General features: G+C 53.4%; 2 protein-coding genes and 1 long non-coding RNA gene across 5 annotated transcripts; 1 reads left to right on the top strand and 2 right to left on the bottom strand.

Annotated features, from left to right (window-relative positions):
- Positions 1-9: 9 nt before the first annotated feature.
- On the bottom strand, positions 10-2,983 carry LOC126499744 (H-2 class I histocompatibility antigen, Q10 alpha chain-like). Its single transcript, XM_050139074.1, has 4 exons — positions 2,843-2,983; positions 2,370-2,639; positions 1,848-2,123; positions 10-347 (listed from the first exon to the last, which is right to left on the bottom strand). The coding sequence occupies exons 1-4, from the start codon at positions 2,913-2,915 to the stop codon at positions 10-12; spliced, it is 957 nt and encodes a 318-aa protein (XP_049995031.1). The 5' UTR covers positions 2,916-2,983.
- Positions 2,984-3,061: 78 nt separating this feature from the next.
- Positions 3,062-12,684, top strand: LOC126499864 (uncharacterized). 3 transcript variants are annotated; one of them, XR_007591200.1, is made up of 6 exons: positions 3,062-3,220; positions 3,302-3,355; positions 3,555-3,674; positions 3,935-4,145; positions 4,659-4,742; positions 11,996-12,684. It is a non-coding gene; the product is annotated as an uncharacterized lncRNA (long non-coding RNA). The 3 variants fall into 3 exon arrangements; XR_007591198.1 differs by having other exon boundaries at positions 3,555-4,145; XR_007591199.1 differs by lacking the exon at positions 11,996-12,684 and adding an exon at positions 4,840-5,504 and having other exon boundaries at positions 3,555-4,145.
- A 149-nt stretch (positions 12,685-12,833) lies between these two features.
- Ring1 (ring finger protein 1) lies at positions 12,834-16,248 on the bottom strand. Its single transcript, XM_050139046.1, has 7 exons — positions 16,087-16,248; positions 15,869-15,994; positions 14,940-15,100; positions 14,634-14,849; positions 13,943-14,332; positions 13,362-13,635; positions 12,834-13,230 (listed from the first exon to the last, which is right to left on the bottom strand). Exons 2-7 carry the CDS (start codon positions 15,944-15,946, stop codon positions 13,129-13,131), a joined length of 1,221 nt encoding a protein of 406 aa, XP_049995003.1. The 5' UTR covers positions 15,947-15,994; positions 16,087-16,248; the 3' UTR covers positions 12,834-13,128.
- Between the last annotated feature and the right edge of the window lie 348 nt (positions 16,249-16,596).

Here is a 16,596-nt window from a genome sequence, read left to right as displayed (position 1 = left end):
TAACCCTGCTCAGGGTCCGCAGAAGGCTCCAGCTTTCCCTGACCCCAGCTCTGCACCCACTCCCTCCTTACCCCATCTCAGGGTCAGGGGCTCAGGCAGCCCCTCATGGTGCACATGGCATGTGTATTTGTGCTCTTCCCCAGAAGGCACCACCAGAGATGCCCACTTCTGGAAGGTTCCATCCCCAGAAGGTCTGGTCTCCACCAGCTCCATGTCCTGAGTCTGTTCCTCCTCCTCCCTCTGCCAGGTCATGGTGATGAAGGCAGGATAGAAGCCCAGGGCCCAGCACCTCAGGGTGACGTCACCTTTAGGTCCAGGATGATGGGTCACATGTGCCTTTGGGGGGTCTGTGTGGAAGATTTAAGAAATCCCATAATCAACAAGATAAACTGAAATCTGCAAAGACAAAGTTAAGCCAATGATGACACTGAACTATATGTCTGTTTGAACAATTCTGTCATCACACTAGTGACCTGCAGGTAGAGCTGGTCCCCTCATCACAGAACTGCAGTTTCCTGGGGAACCCAGAAGCTAAGAGGGAATCCACGTAAGACAGAAGATCAACATGGTCTTCCTTATGTGATGTTCTGTAGCATAAGTTAGGTAGTAAAAGAATGAAGGGATGGAAAACAATTTATATACATGATATTAATTTTCATATCCAAATAAGAAATTAGGGGAACAGGTTACATGAAATGTGCCACTAATTCCTGCTGCCACCACTAAGGCACAGCCACTGTGGCCATCTTTCTGTCCAGCATTAACTGTCCATCCAGGTGAACAGCCATCACCACAGTGAGCAGCAGAAATGTGGTGAGCCTCTGACACTCAGCCGGAGAAAATGTCTCCCAACTCCTGTCTCTGAGGGACAAGATACCAGGTATTGTCACCCAGGATCCCTGATGTGTGCTGTGGAGCCCAGTGCAGCACTCACCGGGACACAGTGGTGCTCACAGGGTGTGTGGATCTTCCCTGTCACTCCAGTCTTGGAGGTGCAGAAGACCCTGTCTCTGAGTAAGTTCAGTTCCTATTTCACTAGGGCAACACTGTAACTTGTTGGGTCAGAGGGCGAGCAGGGGGCTCTGGATGGCTAACTCTGGCTGAAAATAGACTTAAGTTCACAGGAATTTTTCTCGTTTAAAGGGAACACTGATTTAATTTGTCTAATTATTTAGAGTATCAGTACCCACGGCACCTGTGCAGACGGATACGCAAGATAACACAGGGGAGGGAGAGAAGGAATACCGGCCCAGTGAGGAAGAAAAACTCACTAAAATGAAAATGACAACTTGAAAGAAAAAAGTAAAAAGAAAAAAAAATCCGTAAGTGCCCACGTGACAATTCTAGGAAGAGATAGAACTGGGGTGCGGGATGGATGCAAACCTGACACACAGGAATCTGGGAGAATTTATTCTTTGGAAAGTTCTAGAAACTGGGGAAGCAGCCTAAGATGGGGGCGTCCCATGTCTCCCATCAGGTGAAGTAGACTCCGGTCCTGGTGTGTAAGGGCTGACACACTCAGATGACAGGACTCAGTGTCCACAGACACTGGGTGTGGCAGAGAACCCGGCCTGGGAGAGGCCATGGCTGACAGGGGCTGCAGACTGAAGGAGCCACTGTTGGTGATGTCGGGATCCTCTCTCCTCCCTCCTGAGACAGATGTGGAACTGTCCAGGGAGAAGGCTGAGCCCTGGGAGGTCAGAGCAGTCCCTGCCATGCTGGATCAGGAGACCCAGGGACCCTGTCTGCCCTCAGAGACAGGGGCATGACCCCAGTGGGGGTTTCCTCTTCCTCTTGACTGAGCCCAGCCCGAGGGCAGAGGGAGGAGTTGCCCGCGGCCCCCGCACCTATGCGCAGCAGCGCATCCTTCCCGTTCTCCAGGTATCTGCGCAGAGACTGCACGCACCGGCCCTCCACGTAGGCCTTCCATCTCTCTGCCTCCCCATCCTGCTCCCACTTCCGCCGGGAGACCTGCGCTGCCTTGTCCGCCGCCGCCCACGTCGTCAGGTCCTCGTTCAGGGCGATGAAGTCGCGGCCATCGTAGCCTTCCTGACTGTACCCGCGGAGGAGGCGCCCGTCCGACCCCACCTCACAGCCGTACATCCATTGGATGGTGTGAGAGCCTGCGGGGACCCCGCGGTCAGCCCTGCCCACCTGTTCTGACCAGGGGTCACCCGCGGCCCCGCCCACTCCAGTCAGTCCCGCCCACCCGCCCCGCCCCCGTCACCGACGCCCGCGGACTCTAAACCGAAAGGGAAGCCGGGTTCGGTCCCCGCTCTCCTCCCGAACCTCGGACCTGGGACCCGGGACGACTCCGGCCCGTACGTGGGGACGAGGAGGGGTCGTGACCTCCGACCGCGGTCACTCACCGCCCTCGCTCTGGTTGTAGAGGCGGAGCAGGTTCCTCAGGTTCACTCGGTAAATCTGCTCGTTGTTCTTGGCGATCTGCGTCTGCCCCTCCCAATACTTCGGCCCCTTCTGCTCCATCCACGGCGCTCGCGGCTCCATCCTCGGAGTCTCCGCGTCGCTGTCGAAGCGCACGAACTGCGTGTCGTCCACGTAGCCGACGGAGATGAACCGGGGCTCCCCGAGGCCGGGCCGGGACACGGCGGTGTCGAAATACAGCAGCGAGTGCGAGCCTGGGGGCGGCGCGCGGTGAGACCCCGACCCTGCTCCCGGGACCCCGGGCAGGAGCGCGGGCCGGGAGGGGAGCAGGGCGCGGGGCTCGGGACGCGGGTGGGGAAGGGGCGGGAGGGTCCGGCTGGGCCACGCGGGGGCGCGGCTTCCCCGGTGCCGCCCCCCCTCCCCGCAGAACCCGTTTCCCTTCCGACCCCGCACTCACCCGCGCGGGTCAGGGTCGGGGCCAGAGCGGCCGCCAGCAGCAGGAGCAGCGTGCGCGGAGCCATCGCCCCCATCTTAGGTCCGGGCGACTCTGAGTCCGCGGTCTGCGTGGACTTTAGAACCGGTGACCACGGCGACGCTGGTTGTTTCCCCGGGATCTCGTCACCCAAGGAGGGGGAGAACCGCCAAGTTGTCATCAGTGTCCGGGCAGAAGGACCTGGAGCTGGAGAAGTGAAACTGGGGACAGGGGAATCCCCAGCCCTGGGCTTCGCCACCCAGACCTCACCGCCTGGGGACTAAGACTTTGAACCCAGTGCTGCGGGATGGAGCGCTGTGTGTCATGGTGTCTCTGAGCCGCCTAAGGCCAACTGCTCCTCAGGTTAGTCAGGATGAAACCTGGGAGCATGAAGTTTCCAGGTAAAATACACACAGCACTTAAAATGAATGTTCATGGAAACAGGTGCTGTCGGAGTCCTGGAGGGTGCGGGGCTGCTGTGGACACCGGCATCCGGAGGTGACTGGAGTTTTTACAGCTCTGATTAAGCACTTTTGACACACTGTATCATATGTGACTCTCCCTGCAGGAAGGAGGCCTGCTCACCTCTGCTTTCACTTTCTACTTCAGTTGTGTGTGGCTGGAATTTGAAGACATCAACTTAAAAATTCACAGGAAAAAATTATAAAATAAATTTTTCTCCACATATTGAACACAGATGAAACCTAGACTCCCCAGTGTGTACCTCTGCTGTGAGAACCACCTTCTATCCAGTGTCCACACTGCACAGGCCTGAGGAACTAAGAAGCCAACTGTTATCAGATCCAGTGTCCCACAAGTCTGTGACATTCATCTCCCTCATCTCATCAGCTCATAGAGTGCGAGTGAAGGAAAGAGAGAGAGAGAGAGAGAGAGAGAGAGAGAGAGAGGTTATGTAACTTCTACCACATGGTCACTATTATTCTTCTTTATAGTTAGTTATTCTTCCTCTCTTACTGTGATTTATTCACTAAAGCAACTGCACCATGGGAGTGTGTGCACACAGGGAAACGTGGAGTGTAGACAGGGTCAGTGCCCTGCTGTATTTGGTCTCCACAGGGGTCTCTTCCCATGGAGAAGGGGTCTACTGTGCTGAGACAATGACCCAGATCCACACGGATAATCTCAGGACTATGGAATGAGATCTGTGTAAAACACAAGCACCTGGAGCCACAGATGATCATCTGGGAAGAAACACTAGGAGTCTGAGTGTAAGCACCAGGCTGTGAAGACACGATCCTGAGTGAAGAGGCAAAGTCTCTGTTTACAGGTGAGATCCTGAGCGTCAGGCTTGGCAGTGTGAGCTGCCCTCTGCAGGTGAACACAGGAGCCTGGTCTCTGAGATCAACAACAGCCAGAGATGTGGAGACAGAACTTGTCTCGAAACAAAACAAAACAAAACACACACACACACACACACACACACACACACACACAAAAAACAGGAGAGACACACAGGTCAGACTCACTTCATTCTCTCCTCACCCTTCCTTTTCCTTCTCTCTAATAATTAGACCCTGAATCATCTAGAAGAAAAGTCACTTCCAGGAACACAATGGCAACAACAATCAGGTTGGGATGCAGGGCAGAGATGCTTCTCTTTAAAGCTTAGGTGCTGGCCTGCAACCACCACACAGACTCCCACAGAGACACAGTCATGCTCACTGTCCACACTACTCCAAGGGTCTCGGGTCTCAGGCTGCCCTGCCTCCATCAAACTTACAGCCAGGTGGAACATCACATCCTTTCCGCCAGTGGGAAGAAGACATCTTGTTTCTTTCAGGGAGGAAGCAGATCCATGGAAACCAAAAGAGGCTGCAAATCCTGGAACCAGGGAACTTTCTAGAACTCTGAAGCAGCAACTAAAGTAAGAGCAATAATTGGTTAAAACAGGATCCCTTAACTTGGGATGAGGATGTGTGGGAGGGCCCTGCTGAAGCTGAGAACTTTGAACCCTTACTTAGATTCTCAGGTTTAGCTCACCTGTGGAAGCAGTCTCTCTACCCTCAGCCACAATCCCTGAAGACAGGGATTCCTGTCTGTCCTGGAACTTGCTTTGTAGACTAGGCTGGCCTACAAACTCGCTGAGATTCACCTGCCTCTGCCTCCCGAGTACAGGGATTGAAGGTGTGTGCCACCACCGCCCCACAGCCTTTTCACCTTTGATTGAACAAATTAATCCTTCATTGTCTGTTAAACAGCAGTGACTGTCTCTGAAGGAAATGTTAAGCAAGACAATTCTGATGTCCCTCAGAACCCAACATTAGTTACCTCTAGACCTATTGTTAGCATCCGGGTACACCTGGCCCTGCCCATTGGGGACCTGGTAGAGTGTGCCTTCAGGCATAGCAGGCTGTACCCTGGCCTGCTGTGTGGTCTCTGTGCACATGCACTGTGCCCCATCCCTTTAAAGGACAGAGTTCTGCCTATTCCCTTCTTTCTCTTCCTCTTCCTCTCTCCCACAGGTCTCTCTCTTTCCTTGGCTCTCTGCCCCCCCCCCCCCCCCGTCTCTGCCTCTCTGCACCTCTCTCTGTGTGTCTCCCCATGAGGCTGCTCTGTGCTCCCCTTCTCTCTCCCTCTGCTCCCTTCCTCCTCCCCCACAATAAAACTTCACATAGCTGTCTGCTTGGTGTGTCTGTCTCTCACCCAACCTGGGGCTCCTTGGACTCACCCTGCCCACTCAGGTCCATCTTGTGCCATATTGTAACACCTATAACCAGACTGCAGGCAGAGCAGACAGCTAGAGGGGACGTAGAGAGTATAGTGCCAGAGGAGATGTACTGCACAACTAAAGAACTTAATACATTTGCTAATTCATTTAGAAGTCTGGAGAATATGTGTGGGAATGGAGTAAGGATGTGGAATAATGGTGGAAGGAACATTAAAATTGGGTCAGATTGGATTCTAGATTCAATATGGAAGCTCTCTCACAGTTTAAAAAGGTCAAAAGTTTGTTTGGATGGTTGTCTGAAGCATTTGTCAAAGATGGCTTACTGATAAGGACTTGGAGCTGCCTGGCATCCCTTGGCTCAGGGTTGATGAAGAGATTTTAAGGCTCATGGAAATTGCAGTGCTGGAGTGAGTGTGCTGTGTAAAACCTAACCCTCCACAATGGGAAGTCCAGAAGACACACCCTTCACAGATCCTGTAAGACACAGAGTGATGAGGGGCACCAGCAGGGTTCAAGAGTTTTGTTGTTGGGGCTGGAGAGATGGCTCAGTGGTTAAGAGCACTGTCTGCTCTTCCAGAGGTCCTGAGTTCAATTCCCAGCAACCACATGGTGACTCCAAACCATCTGTAAAGAGATCTGGTGCCCTCTGGCGTGTGGAGGCAGAAAGAAAGGCATTATAGATGGCTCACAACCATCTATAATGAGATAAGTAAATAAATAAATCTCATCTATAGATAAATAATAAAAAAAAGACAATGGGATTCATTGGGTCCCATGGTATCAGGGACACATGGCAGCATGAAATTGCTAAAGGCAATGTGATCACAGTTATAACGGTCAGCACAGGCAAAGGCAATTTAATTGTGGCATGAGTCACATGGACCTGGTGTTTCCAGGCAAGAAATAAAGCTGTTGTAGTCAGTGTTCTATTGCTGTGAAGAGACAGCATGAACATGGAAAATCTTATAAAAGAAAGCATTTAACTGGGATTTGCTTACAGCTGCAGAGGTTTAGTCCTAAAAAACAACGACTCATGAAATCTGCAGGCAAATGAAGGGAACTAGGAAAAACCATCCTGAGTGAGGCAACCCAGACTCAGAAAGACAAACATGGTGTGTACTCACTCATGAGTGGATATTAGATGTAAAGCAAAGGATAACCAGGCTACAATCCACAGCCCCACAGAATCTACGTAACATGGAGACTCTAAGATGGATGCATGGATCACTTGGGAAAGAGGAAACAGATGAGATCTCCTGGGGAAACTGCATGGGGCGGGGGGTTGAGGGGTGGGAATTGGAGGAGCAATGAAAGAGATATCTTGATAGAGGGAGACTTTATGGGGTTAGGGAGAAACCTGGTTCCAGGGAAACTCCCAGGAATCCACAAGGACCACCCCAGCTAAGACTCCTAGCAATAACAGAGAGGGTGCCTGAACTGGCCTGCCCTTGTAATCAGATTAGTGACTACCCTAATTGTCATCAAAGCACCTACATCCAGTAACTGAAGGAAGCAGATGCAGAGATCCACAGTTAGGCACTGGGCCTAGCTCCAGAAGGAGGGATTACATACACAAAGGGAGGTCAAAATCATGATGGGGAAACCACAGAGACAAATCACCCGAGCTCAGAGGAGTTCACGGACTCTAGACTAACAGCTAGGGAGCCTGCAAGGGACAACCTGTGCCCTCTGCATGTGAGTGACAGTTGTGTACCTTGGTCTGTTTGTGGGGCCCCTAGCAGTAGGACCAGTACCCGTCCCTGGTGCATGAGCTGGCTTTGGGAACCATTCCCTATGGTGCGATGCCTCGCTCAGCCTTGAAGCAGGGGGAGGAGCTTGGTCCTTCCTCAACTTGGTGTGCCCTGTTTTGCTTTGTCGACTCCCACAGAGGCCTTTCCCTTTCTGATGGAGATAGAGGAGGAGTGGATGGTGGGAGGAGAAGGAAGGTGGGGGTGGGGACAGGAGGAGAGGAGAGAGGGGAAATTGGAGTGTGTATTCTAATTGTTCTTAATAATAAAAACCTGGAGTCAGATATTAGGGGTAAAAACTGGGAGACCAGAGAAGCAGAGCAGCCAGCTGCAAGAGAGACCTTTTACCTCTGTCAAATCCTCAGACCAAAGGGGCAGTCCCGTCCCTATGATTCCTCAGATCGAAGGGGTGATACTGTCTACAAATCTTCAGATTGAATGCTTTCTGTCTCTATGAAACCTCAGACTGCACCGAGCTCCTTCCCGTCTCCTCCTGCCTTATATTCTTCTCGCTGCCCAGCCAGATCACTCCTGTCTCCACCTCCATAGTGCTGGGATTAAATGTCTGAGCTCTGTTTCTCTTTTAGACTGATTCAATCTCAAGGTGGCCTGGATTTCCTGATCTTTCTGCTTCCTCCTCCCAAGTGCTGGGATTAAGGGTGTGTGCCACCACTGCCTGACCTCTACGGCTAACTAGTATCTTAGCTCTGAACTCTGATCTTCAGGCAAGCTTTATTTGTTAGATCTCAAACAAAATATCACCACAGGAAAACTGTGGTTAGTATGTAAAATACATTTTAAACATTTAATTAAAAAAAAAAAACAAACCTTTTGACTCTATTAACTTAGTAGACCACTGGCACCCACTAACCCGAAAAATAGCATCTGAGGCCTATGGGAGGGGATCCCCCATCTTCTCCGTCTCTCTCATGTTTCTGCCAATGTATTCGTGATGTGGAGGTGATGCATGTTGTGAATATGTTTTAGTGCCGTTGGTTAATACAGAAGCTGCTTTTGGCCAATGGCTTTTGGCCAATGGCGCGCGCGAGAGAGAGAGAGAGAGAGAGAGAGAGAGAGAGAGAGAAGGCAGAGTCAGGGAGAAGCCATGTAGCCACCACCTGGGACAGACGCCTCCGCTGGAGCCCACTGAAACTTTGCCAGTAGGCCACAACCTCATAGTGACGTCCAGATTAATGGAGATGGGTTAGTTTAGGATGTAAGAGTTAGCCAATAAGAAGCTAGAGCTAATAGACAAAGCAGTGATTTAATTAATACAGTTCTTGAGTAGTAATTTCGAGTTTGGGAAGCCTCCCCCAACATGTTCGAAGTGTCTTTGGTCATAGCTTTCTTTGTTCTGCTCCTATGAAAACTTCATGAAATGGTTACCATATTGGAATATGGAATTGGGGTGACCTAAACCCATGGTCTGATGTTTTTCTGTTGGCTTAGTGACTGTACATGAACCTACTGATATTTTAGTACTGTCTGTGGCCCCAAGGCCTCCCAGTCAGCACCCCACTGGCCACTCAGGTCCTGGCCTGGAGGGACTTCTGATCCCACAGCTGTGGCAGAGATGTAGGCTTAAACCACATGTATATAGCATGCATACATACATGTAGCAATATGTGTATAGTATGTATACATATATATATACTATGTATATAGATCTGCAGCTTGAAACTGATTCTCTATCATTCTATTTACCAACAAAGACTTGGAAGTCAGATGTGGTGAGAAAACCTGCTACATCAAAGAGGCTAAGAAGTGACCAGCTGACCTGGCTTTTTGGCCAGAGACCCAGCAAGAGACATGTCTCTCCACTTGTGCCAAACCAAAAAGAAGTGCAAAATTCCAAGCCCATCCTACTTATTTCTGTGTGTCTGTCCATCCATTTTCCTCCTCCTCCAGACTCTCTATGGCTAGTTCCAATCAAATAGTTGTTGGCCCCGCCCCCTGAATCATGGTTGATTTTATTTAATTAATGCAAATGCAAACTTGGAGTTCACAATATGATTGACTATCCTGAAACAATGGTCACTGGAATCTGACTCTATGATAAACCATCTGCAATTCCCTTTGAAGAGAGAGCTGTGTGTTTTGAGTGACACAGGCCAGCCAGGGCTACCCTGTGAGACTCTGTGGAAAGACAACAGAATGGGTGACGCTGGGGTGGCCTCTCCAGCGCCCTTTCACCTCTGAAAGTGTTTAATTCCCTTTAGCTTCTGTCAGTTGTCACTGCTGATGCATCACAGGGAACAGTGTTGCCAACTTCGAAGAGTAAACTGTGTGTCAAGTTAACACAAGGACTGAGGTCCTACTTGGCCCGAGACAGGAACAAAGTGGCAGCTGTTGTTGAAGCCAGAGACTTTCCTACGGGAACCCCTACCAGACTGATCATGGCAGCTCCCTCTTTGGTGCCAGGCTGGGTGGAGGGCGCTGCTAACTGTTAAGACTTTGTTCAGGGGCTTCTGTGGGAGTGGCAGTCCCCGGATGGTGGGGACTTGAGCTCTGGCTTTGTTGGAATCCACGATATAGATAAGACTGGACTCAACTCCCATAGATCCGCCTGCATCTGTCTCCGGAGTGCTGGGATGAAAAGTGCCTGCCTCCATCTCCCGCAGTAACTGTTTCTTAGCATCAGGGAAGGTAGAACCGAAGAAAAAGTGGGCAAGCCCCATCCCACCATGTTTCTTCCAAAAATTTTTGTTGTTGTTTTTGTTTTGTTTTTTCGAGACAGGGTTTCTCTGCAGCATTGGAGCTTGTCCTGGAACTAGTTCTTGTAGACCAGACTGGTCTCGAACTCACAGAGATCCACCTGCCTCTGCCTCCTGAGTGCTGGGATTAAAGGCGTGCGCCACCACCGCCCGGCCCCCCAAATTTTCTAATCCTGATAATTTTCTTTGTGACACAGTGCTTCATGTACCTGGAAATCAGTATGTAGCCAGGATGACCCTGAGCCTCTGATCCTCCTGCATCCACCTCTGCAGTGGGAGGATCACAGGGCTGTACCTCCACGCCTGCGGCAGTGGGCCTTGCTCAGCCCTGCTTTCCCTTCTCCACTTTCTCCTCCATCCTCTCCTCTTCCATCGCTGCCTCTACTCCCCCTTTTTTCTGGGACACCTGCTCTGCTGTTCTTTCCCCTTAGAAGCCTCTAAAACAGCTGGAGGCGCCTCTTTCTGGGCTTCGTTTCTGGTCGCGTGTAATAGGATTTTGGGAAGTCCAGGAAAAGGCGAGGTAGGGTGGAGGGGCAAAGGTGATGGAGCGATTAGCGGAGGAGCTGGTGTGCACTTAGCTTCTGGGTGGATCGGTAGGGGACGGGGAGTCTGACCGCGGTTTGAGAATGGCCGGTAGGGGACGGTGTTTGACCACGGTCTGAGAATGTTTGGTAGGGGATGGGAGTCTGACCGCGGTCTGAGAATGGCCGGTAGGGGACGGTGTTTGACCACGGTCTGAGAATGTTTGGTAGGGGATGGGAGTCTGACCGCGGTCTGAGAATGGCCGGTAGGGGACGGTGTTTGACCACGGTCTGAGAATGGTTCACACTTCCCTCAGGTGATGCTTCTTAACCCTCACAGTATAAACTGAGTGAAGGTGGCTGCGGCCCCACCTATTGTCCCCATTTGGCAGGCCAGGACACCACAGAAAGATCCGGTGGCTTGTGCAGGTGAAGGTCCTGTCCATGGCTGCCTCTGCCTTCATCCTTCCTACCTCCATCCTCCACAAAGGTCCAACTGCTCTTGTGTATGTGTGTGTGTGTGTGTATGTATTTATATGTATATACATATTATGTCTCATCTTGCTGAGTCAGTAATGCTGCCTTGAGAATGTGGGGCGCAAACACCCCATCTGGGGTTGGTGCGTGAACTAGTGCCACACATGTAAGCTGCCTTCTCCCTGCACTGGGGAGAACTGTTGGCAGAGGTGGGGACACTTACCCCAGGTGACCTGTGACAGGCCCACACGTGGTGTCTCCAAAGTAGGGAGCCGCGTCTATGAAGGTCTTAGTCACACAGGCAGGGGACATGGGAAGAGGCTGAAAAGCTGAGAATTACTGAAAGGAAGCCAGGCAGCAACTCAGAAGCCGCTAGGGATGAGTGAGCACTGATTGCCTACTGGAAGGTGGGCTTCCTCCTCAGTGTCTCCCTGGCTCCTCCCTACGTCTCTACCTCGCTGGCCTGCTGCATGGCTGGGCATTGTTGGATTAAGGGGATGCAGCTGGGCATGGTGATGCAAGCCTTTGATACCAGCACTCAGGAGGCAGAGGCAGGCAGGTCTCTGAGTTCAAAGCTAGCCTGATCAGGCAGCCAGGGTGGCATAAGTGAGGCCCTATCTAAAAAACAAAACAAAGGGGTGGGACTCCCAGATGGACACTGAGGAATGGTGCTGCACTGGGGGGGGGGGGAAGTGAGCATCTTGAACCTCTGTGGGACAATGGTGGCACATTGACAGGTCAGCGGTACTCAAAGGTGCTAGAGAAAGGGTGGGCCGTAATTGGCGGTGCCAGGGATCACACAAGAAAATCCAAGGGATCCAAGGGAGCCCACCCAGTCCTGCCTGCAGCATCGTGAGGCCCTGAGGGAGACGGGGCAGAGGGTACATTCATTCTGCTGCAGAAAGCCTGTTCCTGAAACCCTAGACTCCTCTGGGACTCCAGACCCCAATGCCACAACTGGTTCTCACAGCCCTCTCTTTTCTTTTCAGACATCAGCAGTGACGGAATGTTCTCTTCAGTCTTCATGGCTGTCTTCTTGGTGGCCAGAGCGACTTTACCGTGGAGACCTGGCTTTGTACCTCCCGCTGGTTAACTGGATTTCACTGGGCTGATGGAGTTGTGCAGAATGTTTGGAAAGTCTGCCCCTTCATCTTCTCCTCCAGCTTCTCAGATTGTCCCTAGTTCCCTTGTCTTCAGGTGTTTGGAGCTCAGTGTAACTAGCCCAGGCTGGCCCAGAACTCATCATGTAGACCAGGCTGGTTTCAAGGTTGTGGCGATTCTTCTGGCTCTGCCAACCAGATCCTAGGACTGCAGGAATTCGAGACTATGGCTGGCTTCTCCCTCTTTTCATTTCTATTGTATGGGGGGAAGCTATAGGGGGCTAAGCTCTGCCATCACCTCCTATTTCCATCACTCATTTCCTGTGAGTTTTAAGCTTTCCCAAATAAAACACTAGGTAGCCTTGGCTGGCCTGGAACTCACTCTGTAGACCAGGCTGCCCTCAAACTCAGAGATCCACCTGCCTCTGTCACCTGAGTGCTGGAGTTAAAGGCGTGCCCCACTACGCCCTGTTAATTTTTACGTGTGGGTGTTTCGCCTGCACAAGTCAGTGCATCACATGTTCCTGGTGACTGCAGAGGCCAGAAAAGGGCTTCAGACCCCCTGAAACCAGAGTTACAGATGGTGGTGCACCACCATGTGGGTGCTGGGAATCAAACTCAGGTCCTCTGCGAGAGTAGCCTGAGCTCTTAACCGCTGAGCCACTTCTCCAGCTCCCCCCACCTGTTTATTATACACCCTTGATAGACACACACAGAGGACTGCAGCTTTCAAAGAAGTAAGCAAATTTGTTGTTGGTAGGAGGGTGGGGAGGGGGCCGCGTTCACCTCCCCGTCACCTGCAGGATGGGCAGTTAGGGTCAATAGAAAAGGCAGTAGTGGGCACAGGTCCGTGCTGTACAATATAGAAGAATCTGATATAGATACTTTGTATAAAAGCCATTTGTCCTTGCTTGTGTACTCTTGCTGTCTGGCTGGGAGGCATTGGGAGATGAAGCTGGCAGGGTGAGCCGGGACACAGGGACACCCTGTGGTCCCCATCTTCTGGCTGTGCCCTTGTGAAGTCATTTTGGGTCCTTAGTGGGGGCATAGCAGAGCTCTAAGGGCCTGGACACCTTCCAGAACTTTTCATTCACAAGCTCCAAGGTCAGCGAGCCATTCAGCGTCTAGAGAGGAGAGAGGCAGGGGGAGGAAAGTTGGAAAAGGAAATGGACGAGACAAGGGAAGAGGAAAGAAAGGGGGGGGGAAGGGGAGTGTGCAGAACCAGAGCCCACAGAGAGGGACAGGACATGCTCACCGTGAACGCTCCACCCCCAGGCGCTATGTAGATGGTGTACTGCTTCTCGCTGACACCTTCCAGGCTGGGCAGGGTGGGCTCCTCAGGACCTTCGCCTCCTCCGGCAACCCCACTCTCCCCACCACCCCCATCAGGTCCGCCTGTGTCCGAGGCACCCCCACCAGGCCCTCCAGGCTCTATGGTTTCCTGTTGCTGCCTCCGCTCCAGGGCAATACGCAGAGCCAAGTACTTGGAGAGATGATCCACAGTGGCGTTCCCAGTGGTCTTCACGTACCTGGGGGACAGAGCGGGATGTGAGGGCAGCAGAGTCCTCTAATGGACAACTTCCTCAAAAGGCCTGGCTAGAGACACAGGTACCCCAGGCTGGCTTCTAGCTTGCTATGTAGCTGAAGGTGACCTTAAGCTTCTCATCCCCCTGCCTCTGGGATTACGGGTGCACACCACTACCCTTGTTTATGTGGTGCTGCAGGAGAAAGTCGGGGTCTCATGGCTGTTTGAAAAGCACGCTACCAACTGAACTACACCCCAGGCCTGAAGCCCCCTTCTGATGCAGAATCCTTAACTCAGGTAGGGCTCCTCACCTAGTCTGGCAGTACTCTCCCTTCTCCACAAGCAGGGGGTGGGGCCGGAACACAAGCTCGATCTCGCCGCCTGGCTCTGGAGGACTGGGAGCCCCAGGAGGGCTGGGGGGGCCCAGAGTTCCCCCTCCCAGAGTGCCACCCCGATCACCAGAGTCTTCAGAACCAGCACCCCCGCAAACCCCCCCAGCAGCACCGCCTCCTGTCCCTACAGTGCTGCCCCCTGCACCCCCTCCACGGGGTCGCTTGGGAGCAGGGCCTGGAGTGGAGTCAGGAGCGGAGTCAGAGCTTACATCCTCTCCATCCCCTTCTCCCTCCCCAGGTTCTCCTTCCCCCCCACTCATGGTGGTGGTCTGATCCGATCCGGGCATCGGCCGCCTTACACGCTGGGCCCTGTAGAAATAAACAGTCCGGGTTAGAGAGAGCAGAACTCAGGCCTCTAAGTGTTAAACTTCAGACAACTGTGAGCCATGGAAATCCTAACGGTGATGTTGCTTGTTTACCAGTCGCTAACGATGTATCAAGCATAGTAAGTGTTTTTACTTCTATCTGTTGACTGAAGAAACAGGACTAGACCCGTCTGAGAACACAGGCACCTGCCTGGTCAACACCTGGCAGCTGGAAGAGGGTAGTCTACGAGACCCCTACTCCAGACCTCCTCACAGCTCACACCCGAGTCTCCAGACCTCCACACCTGTGCATGGCCTGCATCCGAAGCCCCTCCTCGATACTGGAGCTCAGCGCCTGCTGGTTGTGCAGGCGGCTGAGGCGGATGAGCACTCGGTCCTGATGGGCCTCGTATTCTTCCCGGCTAGGGTAGATTTTGGAGATCAGGGCATCAAAGTTGGGGTCTGGCCGTAGGGACCGCTTGGATACCAGCTTTTTCCGGCAGGTAGGGCACTCCTTGTTCCTAGGTTGGGAGAGAAGAAGCTCTGTGGGCTCAGTTGCCATCACTGATCCCCCCCCCCACACACACACTGCAAACGGTCCCTCCTGTTACCCGCTCCGCAGGGCAGTGACGATGCAGTCAGAGCAGAATCTGTGGAGGCACTCCTTGGTGGTCATTGTGTTCTTCAGCATGTCCAGGCAGATGGGACACATGAGCTCCGAATGCAGCGACCGAGGCGAGACCGCTATCTCTGTCCCGTCCATGATGGCTTCCTGGGCCATTAGCAGGTGGCAGAGGGTTGGGGAAAGGGATTTCAGAACCCGGACAGCCATGCTGGCCAACTGAGGAAGATGGGAATTCTGGGATGGAGGAGACCAATGACTTGGAAATTACCCAGAAGGGATGAGGACTCATTCACAAGGAATTTTGAAACAGAAGGAACAGACGCTTGGTGAGATGCTAGGGTTAGTTGGGGACAGCACAGGCTTGGCGAATATTTATTCAACAAACTTCTTTTTGTTTGCTTTTTGGGGGTCTCACTATGTGTGTGACCCTAGCTGGCCTGGATTCACTATGGAAAACCAGGCTGACCTCAAACTCAAGAGATCCACCTGCCCCTGCTTCTGCAGTGCGCCACCACACCCCGCCTCAACAGGCTTTCTTAGAACTCTAAGAGCGAGACTACTAGAATTTCAGTGGGCCTGTTAAAACAGATTTTCAGTCAGAACACTGGAGAGTTCGCTTAAACTCGTAGGACGAGTCTGTGTACACGGACATGTGGGACAAGTGCGAGCCAGGAGGAGAGAGAAAAGGTAACTTCTGGCGTCTGTTTACCGTGCTCCAATTAACGCAGCACTATCTGCCATACCTCTCTGACACGGCTGTTTGGAGAGGTTAAATCGGATTAAAAGAGGTAAGTGTAGAAGTGCTTTGAAAAGATGAAAGGTGATTCAAACGCAGAATCGGGCAAAGAATAGTGTGAAGGGGAAGGGGGAGAGCTGGCGGGAGGGGGTGAGTCGGGGCTGGAAGATCCCTGTCACCTGCGGGGTCCGGTGCAGCTCGTAGAGACTCAGTTCCCACGTTTTGCTGGCATTCTGGGCATTCGCCGGCGTCGTCATGGTGACGGGGCGCGGACCCCCTCCAAGCAGGGCTCCGCCGAGAGAAGTCTGCGGAGTGGGGGGGGAGGGGACGCTGTCGGGGCCGCCCCTCTGCAGACCCCGCCCCCGGAGCCCTGTGCGCGCACCCCGCGGCCCCTCACCCGGCTCCGGCCGTCGCGCTGCCCCGCAGCGGGCCTCTCCCCGGGGATGCCCGGGCTGCGCCGCCCTGGTCCGCTCGGTCCGCAGCTGCCACTCACGCCGCGGCTCTCGCTGCCACCGCCGCCGCCGCCGCCGCCATGGCCCGGGCGCTGAGGCCCGACGTCACTTCCGCCCTCCTTGCATCCCACCCCCGCGGCGGAGACGTCACCGCCCTCGAGGCGCGCGTGGAGGGTGCCGTGGAACCGGGTTCCCCCTCCCCCGCGGGGCGCGCACGGAGCCGGCCTGGGGGTGGGGGTGCTGGTGCGTGCACGTGGGGAACCCGAGGGCGGAGCTCCCCTCCGCGGCGCGGACGATGATCTCCAGCTTCCCCCAAGCCGGGGCCCGGGATCCCCGGAAAGCCGGCCGCAACTGCACCTCTGCTGCTGGGCGCGCGCCCTGCGCCCCTAGGGCTGCGGCGGGGTCCCGGGTGTCCGGGGGACCGGCCCGCGCTCCGCCCGGCCTCTCCCCCTCGA

Source organism: Alexandromys fortis, unplaced genomic scaffold, assembly GCF_014885135.2.
Source record: "Alexandromys fortis isolate MF-2015 unplaced genomic scaffold, M_Fortis_MF-2015_v1.1 scaffold_9, whole genome shotgun sequence".
Lineage (NCBI taxonomy): Eukaryota > Metazoa > Chordata > Mammalia > Rodentia > Cricetidae > Alexandromys > Alexandromys fortis.
This window is presented reverse-complemented; position numbering and strand designations above follow the sequence as displayed.